Here is a 13,197-nt window from a genome sequence, read left to right on the forward strand (position 1 = left end):
ATATATATTAGGGAATTATGCAATTAGGTTAATTGAACAATACAAATAAAAACACAGAAAAACACTGTTGCTGAACTATTTGACAGTTTTCTTTAAAAAGTAACCATTTGCAGTAAATTTCAGATAAATGAGTCCACTTTGTCTCCTTTCTCAGAAAAAGCTGTGCGAGCTAAAGATGTTTTACAGAGCAGGACTTTAAAACATTTCCGGATGCAGCTAAAGCAGATCTGCTGCAGTTCTCTATTTTCCTAATGTTTTCACAGACAGATGGAGCAGAACTTGCTTTTTTGATTTCTTTTTGCCCTTTTTCTTTCTTTTCCGTTTGTTTGTCTGAACCAGAAAGTGAAGATCAAAGGGATGAAATGCTGAAGAAGTTTGAGCATTTCCAACGTCTTGCGGAGCTTTACTACGTCTATCGCTCCATTCAGCGCTACACGGTGAGAACGTTTTACTTTGTCGGCCTTAATCTCTCATTAATCTTCCATAACCAGAGGAGATGAAAACAGGGGAGGGGGGGCTTGGGAACCACAGTGAGGCCGTTTGCCTGCCTGTTAGATTGGCATGTGGTTTCATTTGGAAAAAAAGAAAAAGAAAGAAAAATTGTTTAAATATACAGGTACACATCTCATAATTTCCACATACACAGACACAAGGCTCTGGAAGATTATGTCAATCCACAAAATGAGTCAGGTTTAAGGAGGAATTAAGATAAGCACAGAGGGTGTCAGGCAAAACGAACAAAAGGCAGAATAGAGGGCATTAAGTTGAGGTTACAGTTCACTAAAGGAAAATATCAGCTCTAAGGAGCACTATTGTTAGACTCCTGAAACCCCCCCTGACCTCTGTCGCCGTGGCAACCAGCTGCTTGACAGAACGAGATGACAGCCTCATCTGTGGTCCTCTCTCTCCTCTCCCCCCACAGCTACTCCGTGCTCCTCCTACGAGGGTGACCTGGCCTGTGTCAGCGCTCCCTGTTTGTTGTTTCAGTGCTCTGCTCTGGTCACACCCTCACAACACAGAGGCATCGCAGTGATCCAGACCAGAGCAGGAAACCTCTATATATCACTTTAACTCTCCCCGACAGCAGCTATACATTTAAGCTATCAGCTTTTGGGGATGAAATGCTTTTAGTGAATGCTTTAGAAAATTTGTCTTTTTCCTCTCAGGCCAACTGCGAGCAGGGATAAGGCGCTGCGAATGGTTGCGTTGCTGTGGGAAGAGGTTAAAAGATTACAGGAAAAGAATGGGGGTGGGCGAGAGCAGGAGAAATGGAGCTTTTAAAAACTGTTATCAGATATTTAGGTTATTTTTAATCCCTTCCACCTCCATCTGTCATTTTTTTATCTTTAGGATGAGCCTTTCAGCTCCTACATGCCAGAGACGCTCTTCAACATATGCAGATTTTTACTGAACAACCTTACCAAGGACATACCACCAGGCATTTCTAAAGTGTATCCTTCACGTTTGAGGAAGTGGCGTCATATACAAAGCAAGTACGGGACTTCTGCTCTTTGTGAAACTCTGCACGGTACAGCATCACTCTGACACAGAGCCTGGCAGAGGCAGGGATGATAAAGTGAAGGAAAAGATAAAAGCGGGGGGAAAGTGGAACTGTTGGCGCCACAGCGGAAACTATACTGCTGCTGAGCGCGGGAAAATGAATGATGATTGTGGGGAGGCGATGCCAGCGAGAGGCATGTCTTTTGGTTGTCTAAACAAGCGCTTTGATTACTGAACTCTGTGCGTACACACGCGTTGAACAAAGAGTTTTAATTCGAACAAACAGACGCAGCCAACAACACTCGCAGTGACACAGACAGACTCTCACACCAGTGGATGCTGGTATGAGGAAGGAAAGCCCAGCCTTGGAAAAGGAAATCGTCCTCAGCAGCTGGAGCCCAACTGTGGCCGAGCTGGACTGTTCCAACTCCTTTTGAAGTCAGATTTATGGACGTAGCGGGGACCGTGTTGGCCGCCTGTTGAACAAGTTTAAATGCAGTGTCACAAATAACCCACCCAAGCAAAACGAGCTGCACAACAGGAGGACGTGGAGTTGTCAAGAGTTTGAGTTAGGAGTGTAGGAGGAGCTGGAGAGCAGCAGAGTGGAGAGGAATGGTGTTGAGCTTTAAGTGATTGAAAAGCACCAATAAAGAGCTGCTGCAGCTGCGGCTCGTTGACCTGTGCGTTACCACTCACCGAGCCGCTCTGACTGTCTGTTTCTGCATAATTATAAAAATGTAACAGATTTATTGAGTCGAATGCAGAGGAACTCAGACACTGGCGCTGCGGGTAAAGTGTCTCAGGAGAGTTAATTGAACCTTAACTTTGTCATTAGTAACACCTTGTACGCGCTGGCCAAGCAGAGTCGAAAACTGGGCGCTTATAAGCTCGCCAGGCATTCCTATGAGAAGCTGCGGGAGCTGCACGTTCCCTCACCCCTCCTGAAGTCCATGGAACTGGGCAGCCTCACCATTCACTCCAAGCCCTTCCATGACAACGAGGTGTGTTGCAGACTTGTTTTTGCCCTGAAATGTTGTGTTCTTTAGGTGAAACCCCTCGTGTTTTCTGCAGGACCTTATTGAGGGCATGATGTGCTATCGATGCTCCACCAACAACCCCCTTCTAAACAACCGAGGGAGCGTGTGCATCAACTGCAGGCAGCCCTTCATTTACTCAGCCTCATCATATGGTGAGTATTAGCTTGAGGAAACCTCTGTTTGTTTTAATTAGGGGCCACATAGATAAGACTGAAGCGTTGTTATTGCTGTTTGTCTGTTATGTTTCCATCACAATGTTTAGTTTAGTTCTCCTACAGTTTTGGAAAAACACAACAAATTGTGTGGCTCAGTTGGGAATACTGTATTATGACCTTTTTTTGTAGCAGTACATTGTATGGATTAGACAAAAACAAGTGAGGAAACTCATCCCTCTTTAGAGCTCTATGGCTCAGGCATGTTAAACAATAGAAACATCAAAAAAGTTTAAATGAGTCACAGAAAGTTTGACTTTATTTGACAGAGCTGGCTTTTAGTAGGGCTGGGTGATAAAACAATAACAATAACACATCGCTATAGACACATGATCAATACCAGTAGAAAATACTTTCAATAGAATGTTGATAATTCTGTAGAACTCCGATCAGCACTGCACAGCATTCTGGGGGATGTAGGCAGAGGAAAGGGTTTAACTGCTCAACCTCTCACAGCCCAGCTAAGGTTGGTGGCATCAAACTCACTCTTTGGTAAACTAGCAACAACCTGTTGGGTAACAAGCAGCAGTTTCATGTTTCGCCTCAGAGCTGCTTCAAAATCAAAAAAGAACGACGTGGAGTGAAAAAAGAGTTCAGTGGCTCAAGAGGAAATTGTGGATAAAAGAGGAAAGGTTGTCACTTCTTGTGTTGTTTGACAGGATTAATCAACCTTTTTTTTTCCTGGTCCTTATTTCAGACAGACAAAACAAAACAAAAAACTAATCAATAATTATTGATATAAGCTGATACGAAACACTTATACTGTGACACATTTTTCAGCCATATCACCCAACCCTACTTTTTAGTATATTTTATCATTTTTACACAATTGCATTTTAAATTGAATGATTTTTTTTAAAAGCTTTCACTACCGAATGTTCAACTTTTAGTTGTGATATTACATACTAATATTTGAGCTGTCAGAGCTTTCCATTATTCATAAGTATTTCTCACAAAGACGTATTATAGAGTTAATGCATAAATTTAGCAATTTCATCTTCTTTTACCCTGTGTGTTTCTTTCTACTGTGGGACTCAAATCCTACCAGAATGCAAAAAGCCCCACACCCAAACTCTCATTAACTTTTAATGTATCTGAGTTCAAAGTTTTCTCTTCAAAACAGGAAGTAAAGGGTCTTATATTTTGTCACGTCTCCTACAACAAACACCTTAGAGAATGAACATTTTAAGTGTGTGTGGTGTTTACATGTATTTGCTACCTGGTGGGGATGCTTTTTGACCATTTTTCTGGTTCACACAGCCTGATGAGGACCCACTGTTCTTTATGGTTAGTTTAGGTTAGTTTTAGGGTCAGGTAGGTACCTGTGAGGTTAGCCTTAGGGTTTGTGGTCAGGGTTAGGATATAAAATTATCAAAAAATGAATGGAAGTCAATGGACGGGCCCCACAAGGATATAAAAACAAGTGTGTGTGTGTGTGTGTGTGTGTGTGTGTGTGTGTGTGNGTGTGTGTGTGTGTGTGTGTGTGTGTGTGTGTGTGTGTGTGTGTGTGTGTGCGTGTGTGTGTACAGACACTTCAGCCGGTTACTGTTCAGGATAAAATAAAACATTAAAATTGTTCTTACAGTTACAATTTGTCTGAGACCAAGTTTCTGCTCTGCATTTCTTTCTGCTTGTTTCATTAAGAGTGCTCTCATGGAGTGAGAGACACATTGTGTGGTAACCGTGGCGATCCTGAGAATCACTGATTGAACATTTTTTAGCTCTCTTTATTTGTCCCACAGCGTTCATACATCCAAACTGTAACTTTAGTCTTTCTTCACTCAGATTGTTACAACAGTGATGTTGGAAACTCAGGCGCTTTATTTATGGAGGTGTGGTTTTTGTCAAACAGAGGTGCTGCCCCTGGTGCAGTTTTACCTGGAGGAGGGTATCAACGATGAAGAAGCTCTGTCACTCATTGACCTGGAGGTTCCTCACTCCGTTCAGAGGAACGCACTGGAGCACGTTGTTGAAAGCGGAGGTATCCTTTGATCTTGGGCAGCTAAACATGTGCGAGCTCAACAGGTTGTTCATCTGATGTATATAAATGATTAAGTCCTCACTTACAAACCATACATCTCCTCTCATCGAAGCGTGAGACTCTCCTCTGTCTTGTGACAGCTCTAAGTAGCTGTTTAGTCTGCACTGGCCTTGATTTTGTGTTTGTGGGTAAGCTGTCAGAAATAAGTCATCTTAGCTCTCGAGCTAATAGGGTTAGCAAGGCTCTCCTGTCTCATCCTAATGACACCAGCTCTTAAAGAGCTGTAGCCACGGCCCTGGTGCAGGGATTAACCTGCATTACCCGGCCGACACTCAAGGGCACTGAGGTGTGTTGTGTTCTTCCAGGGCTGCAATGTGACTGACAGGCACAACTGCTTTTAAATGCATTGTCTCCTAGGATAGTCTCTCAGAGGTCATATTATCAGGCTCATTCTCGTTTTGCAGAAACACATTAAAATTAAATAGTGTGATAATGAAACAAAAAACTGGTGTTTGTCCTTAATTAATATGGAACAGAAACGCAGGCTTTGAAGATAGAAGATAGTTTTGATAGTGCGGATGGGGATCCATTTACAGCCAACATGAGCTTTGAGGTAAGGAAAGAAAGGACAAAATAGACGAGGTGATTAATATTCTGCCAGCTGGGCAAACCAGCTGGAGCGGGTGAGAAAAGAGTGGGTGTGTTTGTGTTCATCTGTGTGTCCAAACAGCAAGGGGGCTCCACCTTTGTCCCAGTCAAGGTGAGTCGCTCGGCTCTGCGCTCCATGAGCAGACGGGACGTCCTGATCAAACGCTGGCCCAGGCCGCTCAAATGGGAATACTTCCGCTCGCTGCTGCCGGATGTCAGCATCACCATGTGCCCCAGCTGCTTCAAGGTAAAGCATTCACTGTTGATACGACCCTAATGGACGACGAGCTTGTTCCTGCTCACTTCCTGGTTGTATCTTTGTGTGCATTTGTTCATTGTAATGCTCTTCCTTTCTGTTTCCCCGTGTAGATGTTTCATAGTGAGGACTATGAGCTCCTGGTGCTTCAGCACAACTGCTGTCCTTACTGCCGCAGACCCATCGACGAACCAAACTGAGCCACTTTACACTGGAGAACGCTTTGTTTTCATACCCTGAAGCTAATATTTTGTCTTTTTACTCAGCAGCTATTTTTGGTACTCTGTTACTGTATTTATACCTTAGTTATAATTGTTCTATGCTGTGGGAACATTACAGCATTAAACTGTTTTTTAGGTTCTCATGAGCAGCTGTTTGTTATCCAAGGATGGAAAGCTGAAGTAATACCTGTAGTGTTTGGATCAATCCGATTGGATTAAAGGGGAACGTGTTGCCTTGGGCTGTGAATACTTTATAAATTTGTGTATTGCTTTAAAAATAAAAGAACGCTTTAGAAAAAGACAACTATTTTGATGTAACAAATTATATTAAATGATTGCAATAAGAACTGTGCAGTTGCCATGTTTCATGCTGTAGTTCATTTTTCCTGTATCCATTGTTAAAGAGTTGTTATTGCAGTTTTTATTCCTCTTACAGAAAATGTGATTGTTATTCTTTCTCTTTCGGCGTGGACCTTTAGATTTATGTTTGCAGAAGAGCTGGAGGGAGAGTGCCTGTTATGAGCAGTATAACCCACTGATTCTGATTACACTCAGGGCTATAAGTGGAGCGCCGTGCTCGGCGGTGGTTAGGGATTAAGCTTTTACAGATGCAAATAAGTTGGATTGCTCCGGAAATTTCGTTTAAAGTCTGTCCACTCTGAGCAGTTGAAGTCACAAACCTCCCACTCTCTCCTCTCATCTTATTCTAATGCAGCACTGATGCACATGACTGTAATTAATGGGTTTATTTAGCCGCAGTTATAACTTCCCACTTCAAAAATGCTTTACTCTTTTTTTATATCCTGTTCTTTTTTTCTGAGCCTTTTTTTTCTCCTGTAAAGGCTTTGTGTGCACGCGTGTTTGTTAATGTGCACAAGCACTCTCGGACTGCGTCTTAATTCCATCTCTGCTAACACTTGGCTTCATCCCCCTCGTCCCTAATCCAGCCCGACTATTAAAAGGTGCTGCTACTCCTCGGGGGGCCGCAGAGCACATCTTACTTCCATGGGATCCAGCCTTCCATCTACATTTTCCTTCTCAGTTCCACCTCAGCTGCACCACAAGACTCCCTTTAACCGGGCTTTACTCTGACAGACACAGAGCGTTTTGTTCAGATCTTAGAGAAAGAGCAAAAAGACAGACAGCCGTCGCGATGAATGGCACTGAAGGGCCCAACTTTTACGTCCCCATGTCTAATAGGACAGGGTTGGTGCTAAGCCCCTTCGAGCACCCTCAGTACTACCTGGCTGAGCCATGGAAGTACTCTCTTCTGGCTGCGTACATGCTGTTCCTCATCATCACCGCCTTCCCCGTTAACTTCCTCACCCTCCATGTCACCGTCAAGCACAAGAAGCTGAGAACCCCTCTGAACTACGTGCTGCTCAACCTGGCCGTGGCCGACCTCTTTATGATAGTCGGAGGCTTCACGGTCACCCTGTACACGGCCCTGCACGGGTACTTCAGCTTAGGCGTCACCGGCTGCAGCATCGAAGGGTTCTTTGCCACATTAGGAGGTAAGAAACCGATGTCGTGCATAAATGTTACGTTTTTGTTGTTTTACACTGTTTCAGTTGATTTGTCTGCTCCATGTGAAGCACATTGTCGTATTTGTGAAATGTACATTGTTTTCTGTCTCAGGAGAGATTGCCCTCTGGTCTCTGGTGGTTCTGGCCATTGAGCGCTATGTCGTGGTCTGTAAGCCAATAAGCAACTTCCGCTTTGAGGAAAAACACGCCATCGCTGGCCTGGCGTTCTCCTGGGCCATGGCCCTGACCTGCGCTGCCCCGCCTCTGTTGGGGTGGTCCCGGTACTGAACGCTAGTGATGTTCGATACTGCCAAATTTCTTTCCGATACTGATACCAAGTAAAATGTGTCTGGTATCGGCGATAGTGATCCGATACTGATACTTGATAGTGATCCGATACTGATACTTTGTGATAACACACATAATGTGTCTGGTAAATCTTAAAAATTGGTGTTTTTCAAATAACGGCTTTATAAATAGAACGACATAGTAATTTATCTAATTTAAAAGTCTTTCTAACCCTACATTTGTTTAGCACAATTTTAAATTTCTATTCTAAAGAAATATAATAATTGTTGAATAGTGACTAAAAGTAAAAAATATATATTCTAAAAGTTGTTACTTTGTATATTTTGTAGCATTGTTTGTGGGTTTGCAATAAGGTTCCTCGCCAGAGCTAATGCTATTTGTGGGTCCATGGCATGAAAAAGTTTAGGAACCCCTCGACTAGAATGTAATTACAGTCACTGAGACAAAGCAGATTTTATGTTAAAATGACCTGCCATACATCTACAGACTGAGTGACTGACTGAACACGTGCTACTGTGCTTATGCATTACTCAAGCAGAAGAAAAAGTAGTTCCCTCCAACCACATATGATTACTGTGTTTATCCATGTGATACTAGAAATTTAACCCTAAAAATCAGCCATAAAGTGGAGGGAAAGTATTATACACGGGTTATTGATAATTAGATTTTTATGCTTTGTAAGATCCAAAAATGATGATCATATTATACTCGAGATCGTATTATACATGAATAAATACGGTAGTTTAGTTATTTTCTACTATTTTCCTGTTAATGATATAATTATGTGAAATAGCGAAAGTATCATAGTATCGATATTTTGATTTTAGTATCGATTCCAGAACATAAAGTTCAGGTGTCTGTAGTATCGATATTTCAGTATCGATCTGCACATCACTACTGAACGCTCTAATGTCTCTTTTACATTTTTCCCGACTTTAAAATGACAGGAACGTCCTAATCCTCTTGTGCATAAAACAGACACGTAGCATTGAATATCACAACTTGAGTTGATGGAAATTGTTTGCAGGTACATCCCAGAGGGAATGCAGTGCTCCTGTGGGATCGACTACTACACTCCCAAACCTGAGATCCACAACACCTCATTCATCATCTATATGTTTGTCCTTCACTTCTGCATCCCCCTCTTCATCATTTTCTTCTGCTACAGTCGCCTGCTCTGCACTGTGCGAGCGGTAAGAACACACATTTACACACAAATGCACACTATAAATATATTTTAAAAAAGGTAAGAATCATATTGTTCATCACTGTGGAGAAATCCTTCTTTCCACTCTGTCTCCAGAAGGTTAGGGCGTCATGGACTCTAGAGATGTGAGGGATTTAGTGGCTCAAGGACACTTCAGGAGGGCAGCTCATTGCCAACATGGCAGCTGATACTAAGATCCTCGAGCTAAAGGGCAGTGAGCTCTCTCACTGTGTCATCCTTATGCCCTTGATAATAAAAGCAAAACAGCATTAATAATGGATTGGCAAATGTCAACAGTGAAAATGTGGCCTAATCGACCATTGAAGGTTTGAACTTTGAATTTTTGATCTCAGCTCCTCAAACTTTATAAAGACTTTTTGCATGTTTTTTATTTTTATTTATTTATTTATTTTGTTTACTCGGAAAATCTTTAAAGTTTAGGTTCATTCTTTCTACTTTCCTTGTTTTAGCAAAAACAAACAATACTCTGCCCATAAGTTGTTCAGAACCAAACTGCAAGTGAACGCAGTAAAAGATAAACACAAGGAGACAATTAGCAGCTAAAGGCCCAAATATTTTATTCAGCTTTGTAAGACCTCATGTTGTAATAACAACGCATTATGTAATAATGTAATAAAATCAGGCTTCAAAATGTAATAAACTCACACTAAAACTGCATTATGTAATAATTGACACAAAATGTAATAAAAGTCTTCAACGCATTTTGTAATACTCTCAGCCGCATTATGTAATAACATTATTACATTTTGCTGCAATTATTACCGAATCTGGTGGTGTAATAATCTGGTGCATTATATAATAAACAATTAAAAACCAGTATTTTTGTTCATCCTAATCAATATACTTGTAATAAGTGTCATGTTGCAAATACTACATAATTAAATCTTCATAACTTTTGTCAATAAACACAGAACTTCTCATTATTTATTTGCATTTTCAGATTTACTGTCCTGATCCCTGTTAAAGAAATTATTCCACTTTGTAGACAACTCTCAAAATATATCTAATAGTTGTACATACATGTCAACCCCTTCAGATGTTTACCTGTATAATGAGCCTTAAAAATATTTAATTTTCGTAAAAATAATCTGTATTAACCACACACGGGGATGGTGGGGTACTGCAGGTGGACCATCAGCTATGGAGGGGAGGGGGGCGGGGTGCAGGCAAACTGCCGGCTGTAGCAATAGAAGTAAATGAGGGTGGAAGAACTTGTTTCCAGCAATACAGTGGGCTGGAAGTGAATATTTGCTGTTATTAATTGTTTTTAACCTTCATACAGGCCCTGACATGTTGAATAAATTAGAAACTAGGCTTTTGAAAGATTCCATAAAACATGAAAAAAATCCGTGAGATTGCTCTATACATCCCTATATTTGCAAAATGACATAAAATCCAAGTAAATTATAGACAATCCTCACAACTTAACATGGCTGTATTGAAACATGAATTGTAGATGAGGCTGCAAATTACGTTTTTGACAAGACAAAAAACAGAAATACTGGTTTTGAATTGTTTATTACATAATGCACCAGATTGTTACACCACCACGTTCAGCAACAATTGCCACAAAACGTTATTACATAATGCAGCTGTGAATATTACAAAAAGCGTTGAAGACTTTTATTAAATTTTGCGTCAGTTATTGCGTGATGCAGGTTTAGTGTGAGTTTATTATATTTTGAAGCCTGATTTTATTACATTATTACAGAATGCGTTGTTATTACAAAATGAGGTCTTACAAGATTTTACAAATCATGACGTCCATCTGTTTATGTAGGGAGACATCAGTTTCATTAATGAACAAGGTCAGTTTAAAGAAACGAGATCGTCAGTCGGATCTAATTAACAGCAGAATCATTGTTGCTGACTGTGTTCAGTTTAGTTGCACAAAATGGCACTTTGGCCTATCTCTTGTACGTGCATGGTTGTTCGTCTGTTAGCAAAGTTTGTTATGAACCAGTGGATATGTTTTATCCAAAAAACTGCATGCATTGATGACGATGCATAGCACGTTTATATTATTCTTAGTTCAGATGTGGATCACTGTGTGTGTTCAGGCCGCAGCTCTGCAGCAGGAGTCTGAAACCACCCAGAGGGCAGAGAGAGAAGTGACTCGCATGGTCGTGGTGATGGTGATCTCCTTCCTGGTGTGCTGGGTGCCCTACGCCTCCGTGGCTTGGTACATCTTTGCCAACCAGGGAACGGAGTTTGGACCCGTGTTTATGACGGCTCCGGCCTTCTTCGCCAAGAGCGCCGCTCTGTACAATCCAGTCATCTACATTCTGCTGAACAGACAGGTGTGTTGAGAAATAAAATGTGGTTTTGAGTTTCAGCATGATTTTATGTAATATAACAATGTGAGCCATAAACTGGGCTCTTAACTTCAGCGTGGTGGTGTGTTGCATTTTCTTTTGTATTTTTTAGCGTTTAGTAACAAGAATTATGAGTTTCACTGACTGATGATACTCATTATAACATTTTAACTTGAAAAAGATGGAGCTTATAAAAGCCAAAATCTTGTTTAAAAATATATTAGTGGTTCCCAGTTTTTGTACCTCTTGTCACGTTTGTGTTGTTGGCAGTCCTCCAGGCTTACCCCTCTGAACTTGTCATATAAGTTGTTTAATAGCTCATGGTGGTAAAAACAGGAAAACTAGAGTTAGAAAGGCTGAAATGTCCATAAATGTGCATTATTAACGGTTTCTTCACCATGTGACTTCTTTCAGATTAATTTTATGAGCTGAAGTGAAGTGAACCTAACTTACATTCTACCTTAATGAGGTGTTTCAGTAGCTAAACCACGCTTCTGCTATTTTCTGTATCCATTGTTGTTTATAATCATCTAGCCTGGGTAGACTCAGTCCTTGTGCTCTACTTTTACTTGCCTCAATCTTTATAGAATCATAAATAAAAACTGTGTTTTTGGATTAATGTGTCAGCAGGATACGCTTCTAATCTGACTGATTCTGTGCATTTCTCTCCTTTGTGGTCTGCAGTTCAGAAACTGCATGATCACCACAGTGTGCTGCGGAAAGAACCCATTTGGAGACGACGAGACCAGCGCCACTGTCTCCAAAACCCAGACTTCATCCGTCTCCTCCAGCCAGGTGGCCCCTGCTTGACCCCATCACTCCTCCTCCATCCTCTCCATCTGTTCCCGCTCACCCTGGGACCCGCCCCCCCCCCCACCACCACCGAGCAGCGATACGTTTGAAGGGGCCAATCCGCTCGACTCACCTCTCCAATTGTCCTCGCCGCCATTGGCACTGCTGCAACTTTGAGCGGGACGGACTCCAGCAGGAGCCAGCATGCGCACTCTCAGCCCGTTTAATCATGGAAAGTGTTCAGCTGGTCTCCCACATTTTTAACCCGACATCAGAAGGTTGCCAACTTGGTGACAATTCAACTGAACATCATCCAAACTCCACAAGACGTGTTCTAGGTAAAAATAAAAAATAAAAGGCTCATAGTCAGATTTTTATCTATTCTTGTTTAAGTAAATGTTTCAGCTGCATGTAACTCAAAGCAGACGCTTTTCTGCTCTGGTTTTCATTGTAGTACAGCTTCTTCTTTTTCCTTTTTTTTTTTTTTTTTTTTTTTTTTTTTTTTTGTTCTCAGACAGGAAACTGAGAAGAGCTTCCATGAAAATGCCTCTTAGATGAGACTGGATGATAGTGTGTTTGCCAGACTGTGTGTGTAAATGAAAAGTTCTTTCTATTTGTTGTGTATAAACTAGGATTTGTGGAAATTGTTTGTGTCTTGCAATAAAAAATATCTCTAAGCTGAATGTCCAAAAAGCTTTTCACTCTTTTTTTATCATTAAAATTAACAAGATTTCCTGAGAAGTTCCAGATGCATTTATGAGCTTTTGAGTGGAAGGCCAGATCTTAACAGTTGTCAGATGTTATCAAAATGCTGTAATGCATTAGGAAATGTGGCACTTTAGGAGCTCATCTTATAAATTAGCATTATTAGTAATCGGGGCTCGACATAAGCGGTTTCTGGTTGTCCGAGACAGGCAAATTAAAAACGGCTTTTCTCCTACCTTTGTCCAAGGAACAACGCTGGCTCTGCCAACAGCCTCGCTCACCTTTTTATAGAAATCATATAAACATCTGGACTTTATCACACGTGACCAAGTCTGTGCGATCAGGATACACCAAAACATCATTCACATGAACTCAAGTTTTTCCCCCCAAAACAATGTCACAAAGATGTTTATTTAATACAATTTTTATGAATTCAAAACAAATTATTTGTGAATAAAATGTAATTT

General features: G+C 41.2%; 2 protein-coding genes across 2 annotated transcripts in view; both read left to right on the forward strand.

Moving 5' to 3' along the window:
• ift122 (intraflagellar transport 122 homolog (Chlamydomonas)) overlaps window positions 1-6,202 on the forward strand; it is a 31,681-nt gene extending 25,479 nt beyond the window's left edge. The window contains exons 22-29 of the mRNA XM_014015812.1: window positions 340-437; window positions 1,351-1,451; window positions 2,336-2,501; window positions 2,572-2,689; window positions 4,602-4,730; window positions 5,267-5,343; window positions 5,461-5,625; window positions 5,748-6,202. Coding sequence (XP_013871266.1) covers window positions 340-437; window positions 1,351-1,451; window positions 2,336-2,501; window positions 2,572-2,689; window positions 4,602-4,730; window positions 5,267-5,343; window positions 5,461-5,625; window positions 5,748-5,834 — 941 coding nt within the window. The 3' untranslated portion in view covers window positions 5,835-6,202. The remainder of the gene's footprint in view (window positions 1-339; window positions 438-1,350; window positions 1,452-2,335; window positions 2,502-2,571; window positions 2,690-4,601; window positions 4,731-5,266; window positions 5,344-5,460; window positions 5,626-5,747) is intronic.
• Window positions 6,203-6,292: 90 nt separating this feature from the next.
• Window positions 6,293-12,708, forward strand: exorh (extra-ocular rhodopsin). The gene is made up of 5 exons (XM_014015893.1): window positions 6,293-7,369; window positions 7,494-7,662; window positions 8,718-8,883; window positions 10,979-11,218; window positions 11,918-12,708. The coding sequence occupies exons 1-5, from the start codon at window positions 7,009-7,011 to the stop codon at window positions 12,041-12,043; spliced, it is 1,062 nt and encodes a 353-aa protein (XP_013871347.1). The 5' UTR covers window positions 6,293-7,008; the 3' UTR covers window positions 12,044-12,708.
• The last annotated feature ends 489 nt before the right edge of the window (window positions 12,709-13,197 follow it).

Source organism: Austrofundulus limnaeus, unplaced genomic scaffold, assembly GCF_001266775.1.
Source record: "Austrofundulus limnaeus strain Quisiro unplaced genomic scaffold, Austrofundulus_limnaeus-1.0 Scaffold3, whole genome shotgun sequence".
NCBI lineage: Eukaryota > Metazoa > Chordata > Actinopteri > Cyprinodontiformes > Rivulidae > Austrofundulus > Austrofundulus limnaeus.